A 17,104-nucleotide genomic window follows, 5' to 3' on the forward strand; every position below is an offset into this window, starting at 1 on the left:
GAATTGACCCTGATTAAAGTGTCCTTTTACAGTCTGAGTATTTTAAGTTTTTTAAAAGATGTTATTTATTTATTTATTTATTTGAGAACATGCGAGAGCAGCGGGGAGGGGCAGAAGGAGAGAGAGACTCTTAAGCAAACTCCTCGCTGAATGAGGAGCCCGATGCTGGGCTAGATCCCTTGACCCTGAGATAGTGACCTGAGCTGAAATCAAGAGTCGGATGCTTAACTGACTGAGCCACTCAGGCGCCCCACAGTTTGAATGTTTTGATAGACTTTATTTATTTTTTAAAAAATACTTTATTTGTTTGAGAGGGAGAGCACAAGCAGGGGGAGCAGGAGGCAGAGGGAGAGGAAGAAGCAGGATCCCCACTGACAAGGGAGCCTGACGCAGAACTCAATCCCAGGACCCTGGAACCACAACCCCAGCCAAAGGCAGATGCCCAGCTGACAGAGCCACCCAGATGCCCTCATAGATTTTATTTTTAGAGCAATTTTAGGTTTACAGAAACATAGAGCAGAAAGTACAGAGAGTTCCCATATATCCTATCTGCCTCCTGACCTTCTCTACTATTAACATCTGATATTATTGTGGTACATTTGTTATAATCAGTGAATCAATGTTGATACGTGATTATGAACTAAAGTCTGTAGTTTACATCAGGATTCTCTCTTGGTGTTGTATATAATTCTGTAGGTACTTTCTGACGTTTGTGGAAAAAAGGCAAGAATTAATTCAGAGAAAACCACTCAGACTTAGAAAAAATGTCTGAGTCCTGAGGTGATTGACTATTCATCTGAGTTACATGTTCCTTTTTTTTTTTTTTAAGATTTTTTTCCAATTTATTTATTTGGGAGAGAGAGAAAGTGAGAGAGAGAGCATGAGAAGAGAGAAGGTCAGAGGGAGAGGTGGGCTGCCCACAGAGCTGGGAGCCCAGTGCGGGACTCGATCCTGGGACTCTGCGATCATGACCTGAGCTGAAGGCAGAGGCTTAACCGACTGAGCCACCCAGGCACCCTCATCTGAGTTACACATTCTTGAGAAAGATTTATTCTGTGCAGTGTAGGCCATAAAATTTACATTACATCTGGTCTTTCTTATAATAGTTGTATTATAGGAAATTCAGGAAGAATTTCATCATCAGAATGAGCAATTGTGTGCATATATCCATATCTGATGGGGAATTAAAATTCAATTTTTGTATTTTTCACCGAAGACACCTTTAGACACGTTACCTCCAGACAGCCCACACTCGTGGCACAAGTTGCATCTTTACTCGGGGTGGGAAAGGTCCTTGTGTTACAGAACCACAGTGCTCAGCAACTGTCACCATGCCTGAGCCCAAGTACTGCAGGGGAGCGGGGGGAGGTGTGGGGGGAGGGTTGGCTCCTCCTTTCCTGTGGCAGCCCTGCCTCAGTGGCAGAGGATTTCCACGCTCTCTCCCCCACGTGGAGACACGTTGGAGAGGGCTATGCTGCTCTTCCCTGCGTTCCGGCCTCTCCCTTCCCTGGAAGAGCCACCAACAGGATGGCGCAGGGACTGACATCCACAAGCCAGTGTCTGCAGCGTCACTGCACTGAGACGTCACTACACGTCCCGGGCATCTCTGCCCTTTCAAGATGACCCACGTGCAAGGTGTGCCGGTGACGAGGCTCTCATCTTTTGGCGGCACACTCACTCTTTCAGACCTGGCTCTGTGATGCTGAGGCTGGTTCTCTGCAAAACCCATTTCGGCTTTGCCAGCGGCTACCCGTTGGATCCTGCCCCTAGGGGACCTACAGGGAGCCCGCAAGGTGTGTGGAGGAAGAGGGGACTCCCCGCTTCCTGCCTGCTTCCTGTCCACTTGCTGTCCTTGTGAGTATCACCCAGCGAGTCTTCTCGACCCTGGAAGCAGCAGGCCATCCAGTTTCCTTCCTGCTGAAGCTTGTCTGCAGTTTCTCGAACTCTCACAAAGCCAGCCTCACGGCACCCTCTTCAGATGCCACACGACCCTCAGGCCTCATCTGCTGCCCCCCCAGATCGTAGCCACGCTCAGGGCGGGTTTGTCCACGGATGACCACAACTGGCTCTCCTTCCCTCTTCAGCGACGGCTCTTTGTGCCTTGCTCCTGTGGCTGTCATGTGACAGAAGAGGAGCGGGCAGTGCAGCCAGACCCACCTAGCCCCGTACTCATCTTCACAGACCGCGGGACTGCCAGGCTACCTCCGTGACTCTGGGTCTTTTCAGCCTGCCGATAGGAAAGAGGCCCGGGAGAGATCAGACCACAGAAGGAAGGGAGACCCTTCTGTTTCTGGTTTTGGCAATGTGAGGTGGCGGAGGTGAGGCTGCTCTGGACTCGGGGACGCCTGGCTGAGGGAGCACCTGCTTGGCATTTCCGATCTTTGCGACCGGAAACTTGACGGTGTGGCTGCAGGGGAAGGCTCATGGACTCCTGGGTATTTTGTGTGTGGGACAGACATGAATCTGGGGGAAGGGGCACTAGAGGGTAAATTGTGTAAGGCCTAATGACGGTCCCTCAAAGATGTTCATGCCCTAATCCCAGAAAACGGTGACTATGTTCTACTACCTGGCCAAAGGGATTTTGTAAATGTAGTTAAGGTTACAGACCTTTAAATGGACATTTATTCTTGATTTTGTGGATAATGTGGAATATAAAGCTTAAGTTCAGTGCTATTGTGGTTCCACTACATAAAGCTTAAAAGCAAGGTTCAGAAGGATCAAACTTAATTTTAAATAACTTAGCTGTGCTCCTAAACAAAGCTCAAGAATATTTACAGGAATATAAAACCACCCAGCAACCAAGGTAAAAGTCAGAACATTATGCTGGCAATCAAAATTTAAAAAAAAAAAACAACTGTCAATCATGCAAAAAGAAGCAGAAAAGCTCAACCCATAACAAGGGAAAGAAATCAGTCTCGACACTGACGCCGGGCTGACACAGATCATAGAATCAGTAGAGGTGATGCCACCCACAGCCACGTATATCTGCGATTTTGGCGAAAGAAAGTTCTATTTCTGTAGACACAGTGACCAATTACCAGCCAAAGAAACATCAGCTTTGCAAAAACAGCCTGACTTTTATGTTTCCACCAACTGCAATAATAGAGATAAACATGATATTGGATCTCAATCCCACATTTCCTGACTTTTCCAGGGACTTTCAACCGACTGAATGCTGCTCAGATACGGTGATTTTTTTTTTTAAACTTCTACTTCTTGAATACAGCTGGTGTGTTCTGTGAGCGGCACTGTGATTCGTTTGCTTAGAAAAAGGGACCTGCATCTGTTTCCTCTCAAAGGTTCATACCAGAGTGTGTTCCTTGCTTCAATGAACACCACCCTGTGTGCTTGAAATTTGTTTTCTCCTGGAAGGCATAATGCCGTCTCCGGAACAGAACACCCTGCACGCTTTTTGAGCAGAGCGTAGCCAGCATTGCATGCCAGGAAACAGACGCTCAGTGGGCGTCCTTCATGGAGCCACAGAAGCGAAGCCTATTGTGATGGAACAAAGGGATCAAAGGGGTTGAGGAACACATACTCTGGGTCCGATTTCCTTTCCTCTATGCTTGTGGTCTGCGCGCATTAGGGACAGAGAGCCCAAACCTTCATGTGGACCAGAAGCTGTTCTGCGCACGTGAGACACACCAGAGATGGGTATGACTCGACCCCCATCCCCACCAGTGAGTCGTCCCAGATCTACAGAGGACACCCACAGAGGCAGTGCTGTGATCCAGCCAGGCTTGGGGCATGGTTTCCGATGGGAAGACAGCCACCCCAGCTCCGGGCTGCATCCTGAGAACATGCTTGGTGACAAGCGGGGCCGTACGCATTTCTGGGCATTTTCCTGGAGACAAAGAGGAGGCCTGACTGTATCTTAAGTGGGAAGGGCCACACGGCACCCACCACAGTGCTGGCTGAGTGTTTGGTATTTGTAGACTGCAGAACGGAGGTGCTCATCGGAGTCCCCCCCCCGCCCCAGAGCCGGGTAGAGATGCACGTAGAGATGATTCTCCTCCTCACTGGGCTGTCCAGGAGCTCAGGAGGGGCCAGAAGGAAGACCTGGGGTTGGGGGTCAGTGGTGTAGACTGAATCCAGTGGTGGTGACTGAATCCACAAGCACCCAAAATACGGATGTGTGCAGAGTGGGATGAAAGCCCTGATGTCCCAAAGACACCAATATTCGAGTCCGAACAGAGGAGAGGAGCATGAGAATGGGAATGGCAGGAAGGCAGGAGGAAGCCGGGGAGTAACAGCAGCCAGAGCAGAGGAGTGGTTCAGAAAGAAGGTCATGGCCAGGAGCATCCCGTGTTTCAGAGACCTCACACGGGAGGACGTCCCCATTTTCCCCAGGAGCTGGCCTCGTCCCACCAGTGGTGCCACACAGTGGTGGGGGTGGAAGTCTGTTCCCGCAGTGGGTTGAGAGGTGACCATGGGGAGACCATCTGGGTGGATGACTGTCTTATTAGAAACTCGAAGTTCAACTATGAGGGAATAGAGAGGGAGCTAAGTCATATGGACAGTTGACTTCTGGTGAGTCTAGAAGATGGAGAAGTATGGGGAGAGGCTGAAAGGAAGGAGGAGGACAGAGAATGTCCTAGAAGCCAGGTGCTGATGTGGCCTGGAGAGATTCCTCTGGACGGTCTCATTCTTCTCAGAACCCTGAGATTTGTCAGGGAATTAGGTACCAATCTCTTCTACCTCCCACCGGTCTCCCCATCCGCCCCACTGGGCCAGGACTGAGCCCCACTCTACTTGCCTTCAAAGACCCAGAATTAGAGAGGGAATCCTATAATTGCACAGTGCAAAGCAGCGCAGAGAAGTTAAGTGACATGGCTCAAGTCCCGCAGCTCGCTGGAGGTAAATGACAGGCTAGAATTCAGGTCTCTGTGCTCTGAACACGGTGCCATTTGCATCATGTGATCCTGCGTTTGTTCCAGGCGGTTCGGCTGTCTGACTATGGAAAGAGAGAGACTTTTCCTCCTCGCAGTTTGACTGGGAATGCACAGATAAATCTCCTCAAGAACACCCCTGGGCTATGTCCTTCCACCCGGAGGTGCTGTTCAGGGATCAAGGAAGAGCCTTTCTCCCACTCCCCTCGGACCCCAGCCCCCTGCCCCCTTTCAGAAAGGCACGGTGGGGCTGGGAAAATGCCCCAGGCGAACCTCAGTAGAAAGCCCAGCCTCCAGTGATCCGCAGCTGTGCTGCCGACACAGCTCACACTGGTACTTGGCAGGCGGTCTTGGCACTCTGGAGAATGGTGCTTTGTTGCCACAAACGATCCAGAGTGCCGAGCAGATCTGGCACCACTGACCCTAGGACTCCCGCCAACCGGGGCCCCTGTTCTGGTGCTCTTCCAAGCCCTGGCACCGCAGGGCACAGCTTGATGTGCAGAGCGCAGGGCCGAGAAGAGCCTGGGGCATTTCAGAGAAAGGTGTCTGTGGCCCATGGCTCCCTCCTGGTAGAGCCTGAGGGCTTTGTCTAAGGATCCACAGGGAAAGATTTCCACTCCCTGGGTTGGGTGAAGCTCTTTACATGTGACCACAGGGCTTCAGTTGATGTGAGGTGAGGACAGCCCTGTGGGGACAGATACTGGGGAGGTGGGGCTTCTCTGTTATTGGGGGGAAGAGGGCTGGAGGCGTGACCACCCCTCATGATGGTCCACTGGCCTATCTCATCCTTGCTGATTTTCTGTTTAGCTGCTCTATCAGTTACTGAAGTGGGGTATTGAGCTAACTGTTAAACGATTTCTTTCAATTCTATGCATTTTTGCTCCATAAATTGAGTCTCTACTACTAGGTAGTATTACATTTTATAATTGTTGTATCTTCCTAATGTATTTATCCTTTATCATCCTGTAATGATCCTTCTTGTCTTTAATGATATTTTTTATCTGGAAGTTAACTTTTTTATTTAAAAGATTTTATTTATTTATTTGACAGAGAGAAAGAGAACACAAATAGGCAGAGAGGCAGGCAGAGAGCCTGACTCCGGGCTTGACCCCAGGATCCGGGGCTCATGACCTGAGCCAAAGGCAGAGGATGCCCATTTCGATTCCTCTGTTGCTTTACTGCATTTTTGTCATTTTCTTAGAGGTTGTTTTACAGATTGCAATATGCATATTAACTTATACTGTCTACTTCAGAGTAATACTTGCTTAATTTCAGTAAAATATAGTAATATTGTTTCAATGTATCTCAATTTCTTCCCTTTCCTTTGTGCTATTATTATTATATATCGCTACATACATTACAAACCTAAGAATACAGTGTTATAATTATTGCTTTGTATAATCTTATGTCTTTTAACAAAATTAGAAGAGAAAAAACATTTATCGTCTTTTATATTCACCCACAGAGACCATTTGTAGTGCTGTTCATTTCTTGCAACTTCAAATTATTATCTGGTGAGACCAACAGATCAGGAGACATTTGCTATTGAAAAGGTCACTTGTTATATTCACTAATCCCAAAGGAGGGGGAAGGGCATGTCATGCAGGGCCACACAGAGAGGCAGCAGGGTTGATCAGGAAGCAGAGGGAGCAAGGGGAAAAATGTGGGCAAGAGTCTTTATTGTGGTTTTCGTGGGAAGGGATGGGTGAGGCAGGGTAAGCACTCTGAGGGCTGCCTAGTTTGAATAGTTTCAGCAGCTCTGGGCCAGGGAAGTGTCCCTAGTTGTCTGGAACCTGGCCCTGCGGTGATTAGGGCAGGTGGGTAGTGGTGTGGAGTGTGAAAGTCCCCTGGAGGAGGTGGTTGGGGTGTGGGCTCTGGATTGGTTAGCTTGTATGTGGAAGGCACACTGTCTCTGGGAATTGACTAGCTCTGGGAAGGGCAGTCCCTCTGGGGTCAGCCAGACCTCAAGATGTCAAGTATCAAGGACAGGAACTAGGAAACATTGTTATTACATGAAGCTGCTATTTCTGGGTGAGTTCAGGGAAGTGCAGGGAAGTGGGAAGAGATCATGTTGCCCTAACATCTTCAGCCAGGGGACAGGGATCTGATGAAGTTTCACTTCTAACCTGATCTTCATCCCAACAATTGTCTCCCCTCCTCTCTCCACACACCCCTCCATTCCACCTCACCTGCCACAAGTATATAAATAAGAGAACAAGACCTAGCATTTACCAAGGCAATATCATGTTATTTCCCATCATCCCAATTTGGGGGGGATTTCCTATTCAGTGTCAGGGAGCTAAAACAAGGCTTCTCCGCTCTGCTCTTCCCCATCATGGTAGACGTGAATGCCATCCAGTCTGACCTGAATCTGGACTACAGAGAAGAAGGAACATTGCATCTGGCTCTTCTGACACAAAGCTCTAGACACAAAGGATGTCTGGATTGGACAGAGACTGTCTTAGTTAACATTCCATTCTTGCAAGTAAGCATCCAGAATTCCCTGGGGATCCCCCCAATAAGGAAACACACCTAGGATGAAGAAAAGGCATAATCATGACATCACACCTTTCTATTCTCATCTCAGTCCCCAACACATCTACAAAAACATTGTCCTTTGTCCTGTCTAGGATGTTGGAGTATAATGATCGATACTCCACTGAAGCCAGGGTTCTGTGCACTGACTTACACTCTGGATAATCAGTACTGGGAAGAGGTGGGAAGGAGTGGGGGGAGAGGTTGCTAACAACGCCTGAACCTGAGTGTAAGGCACAGGGGGTGGCATCAGCCCATCTTAGGGCAGTGATTGTACAAAGAAGTAGCATAAAATCAGAGATCACAGTTGAGTCCATTTCATTCTTCCAAGATCTGGATGGTGGGGCAGGGGGAGGAGAAGGTTGGATAATGGGAGGGGAGCTCTACACCAAGAAAGCTTCTGAAGTTCCCGGTCGAAAAGTCAAGACCCAGCTGGACAGACTGCATTCTTGCCAGGGAAGCCTCAGATGTTCATTGTCAAGTTGATGAACTGGGAACCAGAAGACAGAGAGAGGAAGTGAGAGTTGATTCCTCCTCCGTTCCCCTACCAGCCCGGTTTGTTTATGTCACAGTAGCTCCACCATATGATCGTCGTGCCTGCGAATATGGACTCGTTCTTCAACACGAAATATTTTTAAAAAAAGAATTCCCAGCGCTTTCAGTTTTCCAGAGGTCCTGAGATCTTTCTGAGTTAGCTCAAGTCAAGAGCAGATGGTGAGAGCGAGAGAGAGAGAGAGAGAGTGAGAGAGAGAGAGAAATGTGCTTTCTCCCTGGCAAAGAAGAGAGCCTTCCTGAGGCTCCCAAAGCAGGGCGATAAGAAAGGCCTTTTCTCTTTGTTGAGGGGTCCCCTGATGGGGAGAGCAGAGGGGCTCCATCAGGAAGAGGCTGCAGGCTTAGCACCCGGGGCTCTTTACAAGTGAACTAGTGAAGTCGCATGTGGTTCCTTCTCTATCCTGAGGACACCCTGCCCCCTGCTTTCTTATCACAACATAGCCATGGGAGAACATGATTCTGTGGGATGGTTTCTTCTCTCCTCTGTGCCCCACTTCCTAGACACAGTGTACACCAAGGCCAGGGTCAGGGAAGGCAGCTGGGTGGAGGAAGACCCATAAGCTCTTTAGGAAAAGTAACCATAGGTGGGGCAAGGATCCGATTGCTAACAGATGGATGGGAGGGGCCTCTTGAACTTGGCTGCAAGCTGCACTCCTTGGGAATTTTTAAAAAATACCACTGTTTGGGTCCTACCACAGAGATTTGGACTTGATTGGTCTGGGTCACGGCCAGGCCACTGGGGTTTTTAAATCTCCCCAGGTGATCCTATCATGCGGTCAGAGTTGAGGATGACAGGCTTGAAGGGAGAGAGAAGGAGAAGACTCAAAGATTTTTCCTGTTGTCGGAGATGGACAACTATGGGCTGGGGCAGGAAAACACACAGCACATGACTTGGGTCTGTTGAGGGGAGGGTGGAGAGTAGAGAGAGCCTGTGCCAGCCCCCACGCCTGTGGATGCTTGGTTTGGAAGTGACACCTTGACTCTGAAGCAATGGAAAGCTTCCTCCATGCTTCTGGTCCTTTGAAGCCTTTGGCCAGAGGGTATTGACTACCAAACCTGCCTGCTCTGCCCCTGCACTCTGGATAGGTGGTAACGGTCCTTTCTTCATGCTTAATAGTGGCCAAATGTTGACGTCATTGAGAAATCTGGGTCTGGAGGTCCCTCTTATTTTCAGAAGGGGCCAGCTTGAGTATGCACACCTTTCTTTGGAACCCCCCAGGTGTTCTATATGGTTGTCTGTCAGAGGAGTTAATTTATTGAGTGTATAGTGTGCACTGAAGTGTAGAGAAAATACTAGAAAAGGAAAATGCCCAGTTTCTGTCCTTAAGGAAATTACGGTATGTCCAGGGATCTGAGATACACACATGAGAACATTGGAAATAATCCGACACAATAAATTATATGATATTTTTAGAAACCAAGCTTTTGGTGTAAGATTAAGGCCTTGATCTCCCTGCAGATGGGGAAACTGAGGCACAGAGCAGCTGAATTGAACAAAATCAAAGCACAGAGGGGAAGTTCTATCCCATTTGATACACACTGTCACCCACCGCTTTGTCTTGATAGTCAATAAAGCGGAACCCAAATCCGAAATTGCTGCTGGGCTTGGAGATGAGCCAGTGTCTGCAGTGCAGATGCTGAAGAGTGTGGGTAGGAGAAGACCTCAGAGATGTGACGGAGACTCGAGTTGCTACTGTTGGGTCCAAGGGAAGACAGAGCTGAACAGGAAGACACAGGGAGAGAAAGGGGGGAAATGGGCAACAGAAATCACAGTAACTGGTGAAGGGAGGTGGTCCATAGTCTCCTCCCTGACTTTGGGCAGAAGAATATCTAAGCAGTGTTCTCCGACTTTAGTATGTGTAGGAATCGCTGGGGATCCTCCTAAAACGAAATCTGGCTCAGCAGGTTTGGGGTGGGGCTTGGTATTCTGCACTTCTTGTTTGTGTGATTTTTTATTGTCTTTATTGACATAGAACTGACAGAACACTGTGTAAATGTGTATAATGTGTTGTTGACTTGATGCATTTATATGTTGCAATGCGATTAGCTAACATTTCTTTCAGGTCACATGATTATCATTTCTGTTTTCGTGGCTAGAACAATTAAGATGTAGTCTCTTAGCAGCTCTGAAGTTTGTCGTAGTCTTGTGGACTGTAATCACTACCTGGCACGCTGTGTTTCTAACAGCTCGCCTAGCTGATGCCCACGCCGCTGGTCAGCGGACCACACTCTGGGCAGGCAGAGAGGATGGTCCAGCCCTGGGATGCCTCTTTCAAGCCTCTGAAACTCTGATCCGTGCTCTTCCCTCCATCATTTTTGCTGTCGATAGCCCTGTAACTGGTAAAAGTTGTGTCTTTCTCAGGGTTTCTGAGAATCATGAGACCTACAGGACAACATGAGCAAGGGGAGTGAGCAAATCAGAAGCTAGAAGGCAGGCAGGCTGAGGAACCGGATGGCAGAAGGAAGAGAAGAAGAACGCAGGGTTTGCTTGCTCACTCTGTTCCAGGTGATTAATCGTTTTATGCCTCAGTTTCCACTTCTGCCAAATGGGGGTTCTGTTCATTCTTAGCTCACAGGACCATTGTAACAATTGCATTGGCTGCTAACCGACTAGTACCTAAAAATATTAGCAGTTTCATTGTTGTTACTACCCGCCAAGGTCAAGTGTGACCTTCACAGGCATTCAGGAAACATTTATAGGGCGGGGCTCTGACTACCCCCCTGCTGGATCCTACCTCGTTTATGTTGAGACAAATGAACTCCTTGTCCTCGTTCGTTGTACTGAGAGCCTGGAACACCCCTGATGGGAGAGACACGAGAAAAGCATCATTGTGGGGACAGTTCCTTCAACAGGTTTCCTTCTTTCCTAGTGACCTTGGGGCCCTGCAGTGCAGCCTGTGGAGGAGCTGCTCCATCTGGTGGTAAGCAGGGATCTTCTAGAACGGCAGGCCAGACTCAGGCCGGCTACATGAGGATTTCTGTCGCAAGATGGGGGCTCTTGAATTCCTGGAGGGCAGAGCTGGTGGCCTTAGTATTGGGCGACATGTGCTGTCTTCTCCAACATGTCAGTCAGCTGGCTCCTCCCAAATATCAAGCTTGTGCTAACTTTTGGGGGAGCTACAGATGCCTTGTGATCCACAGGCCTTCCCCCCGGAGGAAAAGCACATGTACGTGAAGCTAAGCCCTTCAGTCTCTACGAGTCCCTAATGAGAAGGTGAGCACTGTAGGATCCCGCACACATAGGAGGAGCAGGGGGAGGTCGGAGAGCTGGCCCAGCTGGACATCACAGCTAACGCCTGGAATAACCTGAAAGCTACTTTCCTCTCTGGGCCTTGGTCTCCCCATTTGGTCAAAGTGACCAAGCCAGCCGAGTCTGGCTTCCCCTAAGAGTCTCCCAGGAGCTTGAAAAATAGAACAAAAAGGGGGAGGGAACTGTCATAAAACAAAAGAGACAGAACCCAACAGCCAGGAGCAGTGAGTAGGTCCCGAGACAAGCAAGCAAACATGGAGAGATGACCTGGGAAGTTCAGCTCGGGTCCGTTCTTAGATGACACTGAGGGCTCCCTGAGAAGTGTATTGGGGGTACAGATAGCAGAAGGGCTGTGCTGAAGACAAGCCTGCCCATTAGAGGTATTTACAGAGGGAAGGACTGAATTTCTGAGCTCTGTTATCAAATAATTTGGAAAAAAAAGTGTATGTTAGAAAAAAAAGTGTACATATGAAAGATTAGCAGAATGATCACTGTTGAGACTAGTGTAAGGCTCTAGAACCATCTGGGGGGGGGCGGGTTACAAGGAGCGATGCTGTGTTCCACCCCCTGGAGTCTAATTAATTGGCTTCCTGTGCAGCCCAGGTCATCGAAATTTTCTAAACCTGCCAGGAGTGCGGGGGTTGTAATGTGTGGCCAAGTTTGGGAACATTGGTGTGGGGCCCATGGGGACTGACTGGTATTCCTTATACTTAAGATGAAAAATTCCGAGAATAAAACGTTTGACTACTCCTGGGGTGAAGGCTTAGCCTCCGTATTTTAAAAAATTTCTCCAGGTGGTGGATCTAACTAGATGATCCCAGAGAAGGTGGGTGTGAAGCCCAAAGTGCGTTCTCCCTAATATTCCTCGATTTTGTGAGAACAAGCTGAGAACCCCCGGCTTGCAAGGACTGGGCTGAGGGCATTTAGGAAGGACTGGGACAGCTGAGAGATGCTAAGTTACCAAATATCATTCTCTTTGGGTCCATTTTGTCCACCTTGTAATTCTAGTAAGTATCTGCCTTTCGGGGGGGCCTTTCTAAAATGCACCTCTTAGCAGCTAGTGGTAGCGGTAGCGGTAGTGGTAACCACCTAGAGAAAGGCCAGCCTGCTGGCTTGGTGTGCAAGGCCCTCCAGCACTGGCTTGTCTGCTTTGTGCCATCATGATCAGCCCACACATAAGCCTTATTTGTCCGCTAAGTGCGGCTTTCCGGGGGGTTAGAGCTCGGTGGGGACAGCTTCCGCAGGTAATCCCATGGGCTCTAAGTGTCACAGAAGCAGAGGGAGCTCTGGCACCCTAGCCACGGGGAGCCCAGGCCCTGACTTGGGTTAGCAAGTGCGCTGAGGCCACCTAGCAAACATCCTTTAGAAAATGCCAAGCAGGACGGGCCCGTAATTCATGGGACCCAGTGCAAATGGGAAATGTGGGCCCCCTTGCTAAAAAATGATGGAGATCATTTTTAATGATCACTTTTAATCATTTAATATTTTTAATCATTTTATATCATTTTAAATCATTTTAATCACTTAATGATCATTTTTTAATCATTTTCAGTGATGGTGACACTGAAGTGTGAAATCAAGCACGGGCGTCCTCAGGGGTGCAGGGCCCTGGACACCGATGCATTTCTCTCCCTCGCCCCCAGTCATGGTGGCCACCCTGGTGCTGGGTTCTAGGCCCCTGGATTCAGCCTCAGCTTGGTGACAGTGTGACCACAGACTGCAAAGTCTAAGGGCCTCCTACCCCAAATCTCTCTCTTTCTTCCTGAGGTAACACGTCTTGTTTGGGAAAAACCAGGTCAGGACATAGAGCTTACAAAACACAGAGATAGGGTGGAGGGCGGGCAACAGAGAGGAAATGAGTTTGACCCCTGATGGGACCTTCGGCGGGGCTGGAGCATCACCCCCCGCCCCATCCTCCTGCAAGGACACAGAGGGTGTACACGTGGAGAATGACTCCAAGGGCAAGTGGTGTGGCCCTCCACAGAGGCAGTAGACTAGAAGATTCTTAAGGATGGTCCTGCCAAGAAGACTCCCGCACCCCACCCCTCAGCTAACCACTGAGATCACAGGACAAAAACTGTCGTCGCCAGGATTTTTGCCTGGCTGGCTGCACCCACCACCCCAGGGACACTCCCCCCACCCCTCGCCCACCGGGTCCCAGGAGGCCCAGCCCCGCCAGCCACTCACGGCTTGCGTTGTCCAGCCGGACCAGGCAGTTGAGGAAATCGTCGAAGTCGAGCTGGAGGCCCTCGTCTGCGTATCTCAGGACGATCAACTGCAGGAGGTGATGGTTCAGCTGGAAGCCTGTGGGGGAGGGGAGGAGACGCGTTCGCCTGGGCCCCTTCGGGGGCACCTTCGGGGCACACCCCGCCAGCAGGTGGGCTCCTTGTCCTCAGCCTAGATGCAGCGTGACCTTTTGCATCTCTGTTAGGGGGATTGCCGGTGGGTTCCTGAGGTCACGCTCCTGGTTTTGACATTCACTTAGCCATTATATCTTGCCGACTTTTCAGGAAACCTCACTTGGGGGAACCTTAACGCTGGATGGTGTTGAGCCCCACTCCTATCCCCCTTCCCGCCTCCATTTCTGGAGAACATTTTTTTTTTAAGATTTTATTTATTTATTTGACAGACAGAGATCACAAGTAGGCTGAGAGGCAGGCAGAGAGAGAGAGGAGGAAGCAGGCTCCACACTGAGCAGAGAGCCGGATGTGGTGCTTGATCCCAGAACCCTGAGATCATGACCTGAGTCGAAGGCAGAGGCTTTAACCCACTGAGCCACCCAGGTGCCCCAGGAGAGCACTTAAACCCAAAGGTGCTGAAGGCTCTAGGAATCATGTTTCTAGAAGGGATGCTGAAGCCCCCAGCGAGTGATGCCCTGGGGCAGGGGCTCCTTGTGTGAGCGACGCCAGGGCTGAGCCAGGGGCGGCTGCTTCACTTCTCTGGGATTCATGTCCTTATTGATTGAACAAGGGCTTGAGGGAGGTAAAGTCACTTTAGATCCAACATTTAATGCTTCAGTATCTAACCCACATCCCAGGGACTCCCCACGGACCTCCCCGCTGCCCCGGACTTCAGTCTACATGCTCGATTTCCAGAGAATGTTCAATATACTGCTTGGAAATCTACCTGGTCTTCCCTGCTCCTCAGTCAGGGAAGAAGATCCCAGAGGAGAAGGCCAGTCAGACATCAAGAGAGGTTTCTGGAGCCGCCCGTACTGTCGGTTGCTGGCCATGCCCCAGATGCTGACATTTGCTCCCCACGGGGCTGGAGGAGGGGAGAGAGGGGGCGTCCCCCTGCCCCCACATCAGTCCCGGAAAGACTCAGGCACACCTCTCCTCTCTGCCCTATCCTTCTCCCCTAGAAACAGGGTCAGCAGCCCCTAAGAAGATCAGACCCTCCTCATCCGTGGCATTTTCTGCGTCCCGTCCTTCGTGTGCAGAGCTGATGTGAACTGTGACTGAACCGCCTGGTTTGGAGTCTGGGCTGCCCATGGCAGAGGAGCTCCAGGAACTCCTCCCTGTCCCTCAGTCCGGGGCCCCGGCACACCCTGCCTCATCCATGATCATTCCCAGCCATCACCATCTGAAAGTAGCAATTAGAGGTCTGGGGGCACCACATGTGGCCTGCCACCAAAGGCTCACATGACCTCAGCTCGGCCAGAAAACTTGGCCAGAGGTGGGAGAGGAGGGTCACGCTAAGTTCACCCTCAGTAGATCCATTTTAAAGATTCTTGCCAATATTGCAAAGAGGCTCAAAACATGGGCCCCGGCATGAGCGAGTGAGTCCTGAGCCTGATGCCTGGCTCTGGCACTCGCAGAGCTGTGCCCTCAAGAAGCGCGACCTCGGGTTTAAGACCGGCCACCTCCTAGGGCACGAGAAGCAAGGGGCCGTCCATAGACAGTCCCCAGCCACGGGTAGCCCACACCTGACCTTCTAGGCTCTGCTTTACCTGCGGCTTTCAGGGCCATGCGCAGCTCGTAGGAGGACATGGTGCCTGACTTGTCAGCGTCGAACTGGAGGAAAAGGTTCTACGGGGAGGACAGAGGCATTGAGAACCAGAGGGAGGGCACCATGGCCTGCCCACCAGGAGAGACTCCTCGACCTCTTGCTTTCATTTTCATTCTAGGGACAAGCGTGGATCCTTCTGGAAGTGCTGGAAGGAGAAGGGACCTGGGAATTCCATCATGCTTCCTTCCCTCCGGCCCTCTCCCTTGGCCATGGAAAACCCCCTTCTGCTCCAGGCTGGCTCAATCCCCAGAGGTTGTGCCTGGCAGGGTCACCTACTGTCCACTTCTTCAGCTTGTCCCAGAACACCGTGAACTCCCTGAACTCTAGCTTCCCGTTGCCGCTGGTCTGAGCCGAGCGCGTTAAGGAAGAAAGGAAGGAAGATGATTAGGGTTTGGACCCAACGTGCCTCGCGGAACTTCAGGGATGGAGGGGCAACCGGCTGGCCCGGGGGGCCCGTGACACAGAGTCAGGGCTCCTAGGGAGGTAGCTTAATTAGGAAACCACGGTTCTCTGAAGAGGAGAAATGGCAGGGGTGAGCTGGGGAGGCGTGAGATGGGCATCGCACCACCAGGTTCGAGAAAGCGCAATGAAAACATTCCCTTATCATCCCCTTAGCGGGGACCCCAAAGTGGCAGCCAGACCCCCAAGTCCCTTCAAAAGCAGTCCCCCTACTGGACAGTCTGTGCCTCCTGATTCTGTTCCAGTTCTAGTTGCCACCGGTCTTTGCGTATTCTCCGAGGAGACTGTCCCACCGGCTAAGGGTCCCGCATTCTAGAAGGGTCTGCACGACGGGAAAACACAGCCCACGGATTTGGAAGGATACATCCATTAGAGAGATGATGTTTTTACAGGACATCAGACTGAGCTTCTTGAACTGGAGGTCCTTTTCTGAAATCACACATGAAAGCAGAATTCACTGGACACATAAGATTAACTTACCCGGGCTGCTGGGAGTGCAAGAGTCCTCCTCTCCAGCCCCGGTCAGATCTGGGGCTGGGGAGGAGGACACGTACTCACTCTCCAGCTGCTGGTGACAGCAGAACCTGACACGGCCTTTGCGTGGGGGTGTGGGGGGGACAAAACTGCACAATATAAAAAACAGGAAGATCTTTCTATTCATTTATCCCAGTTTTAAGAATCCCAAGCAAAGAATTACAAATTAAGACCTTTATCGTTTGGTTACGTGTAATGGCAAAAATTTAGAAAGGACATAAATGACCAACGGAAGGGTCGGAGCAGAAAAGGTGACGTGCGTAGGATGGATTGTTACACGGTCCTTAAGAGCGACGTTTTGGAAGCATATAATGATGGGGGAAATGCTCAGAAAAAGTCAGTTTTAAAAGCAGGACTGAAGTTACTGAAGAAGTTTGAACACTCGCACGCCGTTCGTAAGAGCCACTTTGGAAAATGGCTGGAGGGTTCCTTAAAACAGAAAGTACAGAGTTGCCCTGTAAGGCAGCAGCTGTCTGAGATATATGCCCAGGAGAAACGTCCACACAAATGACTTGTTTACCGATGTTCACCGCAATATTCGTCACGAGAGCCAGAGAGTGGTAACAACCCTCACGGCCCTCCGTGAGGAATGGGGGAACGAAACCTGGTATATTCCTACAGGGAAATGCTATCCAGCCATAGAAAGGATGGAAGAAGTCTTTGCAAATACTACAATGAGGATAAATCTTTTTTTTTTTTTTTAAAGACTTTATTTGTCAGAAAGAGAGACAGAGAGCACAAGCAGGTTGAGTGGCAGGCAAGGCAGAGAGAGATGCAGGCTCCCCGCTGAGCAAAGAGCCGGATGTGGGACTCGATCCTAGGACCCTGGGATCATGACCTGAGCCGCTGGAAGACACATAAGGACTGAGCCACCCAG

The 17,104-nt window shown here is 50.2% G+C and overlaps 1 protein-coding gene across 3 annotated transcripts in view; it reads right to left on the reverse strand.

The window, feature by feature from the left end:
- Window positions 1–7,887: 7,887 nt before the first annotated feature.
- The window catches only part of CAPN9 (calpain 9), a 39,367-nt gene continuing 30,150 nt past the window's right edge, over window positions 7,888–17,104 (reverse strand). For all 3 annotated transcript variants that reach the window (XM_044236548.1, XM_044236547.1, XM_044236546.1), the window contains 6 exons: window positions 16,058–16,122; window positions 15,511–15,579; window positions 15,176–15,254; window positions 13,414–13,530; window positions 10,712–10,776; window positions 7,888–7,914 (listed from right to left, as the gene is read on the reverse strand). In XM_044236548.1, the coding sequence (XP_044092483.1) occupies window positions 7,888–7,914; window positions 10,712–10,776; window positions 13,414–13,530; window positions 15,176–15,254; window positions 15,511–15,579; window positions 16,058–16,122 (422 nt within the window). The remainder of the gene's footprint in view (window positions 7,915–10,711; window positions 10,777–13,413; window positions 13,531–15,175; window positions 15,255–15,510; window positions 15,580–16,057; window positions 16,123–17,104) is intronic.

Source organism: Neovison vison, chromosome 2, assembly GCF_020171115.1.
Source record: "Neovison vison isolate M4711 chromosome 2, ASM_NN_V1, whole genome shotgun sequence".
In the NCBI taxonomy this organism is placed as follows: domain Eukaryota; kingdom Metazoa; phylum Chordata; class Mammalia; order Carnivora; family Mustelidae; genus Neogale; species Neogale vison.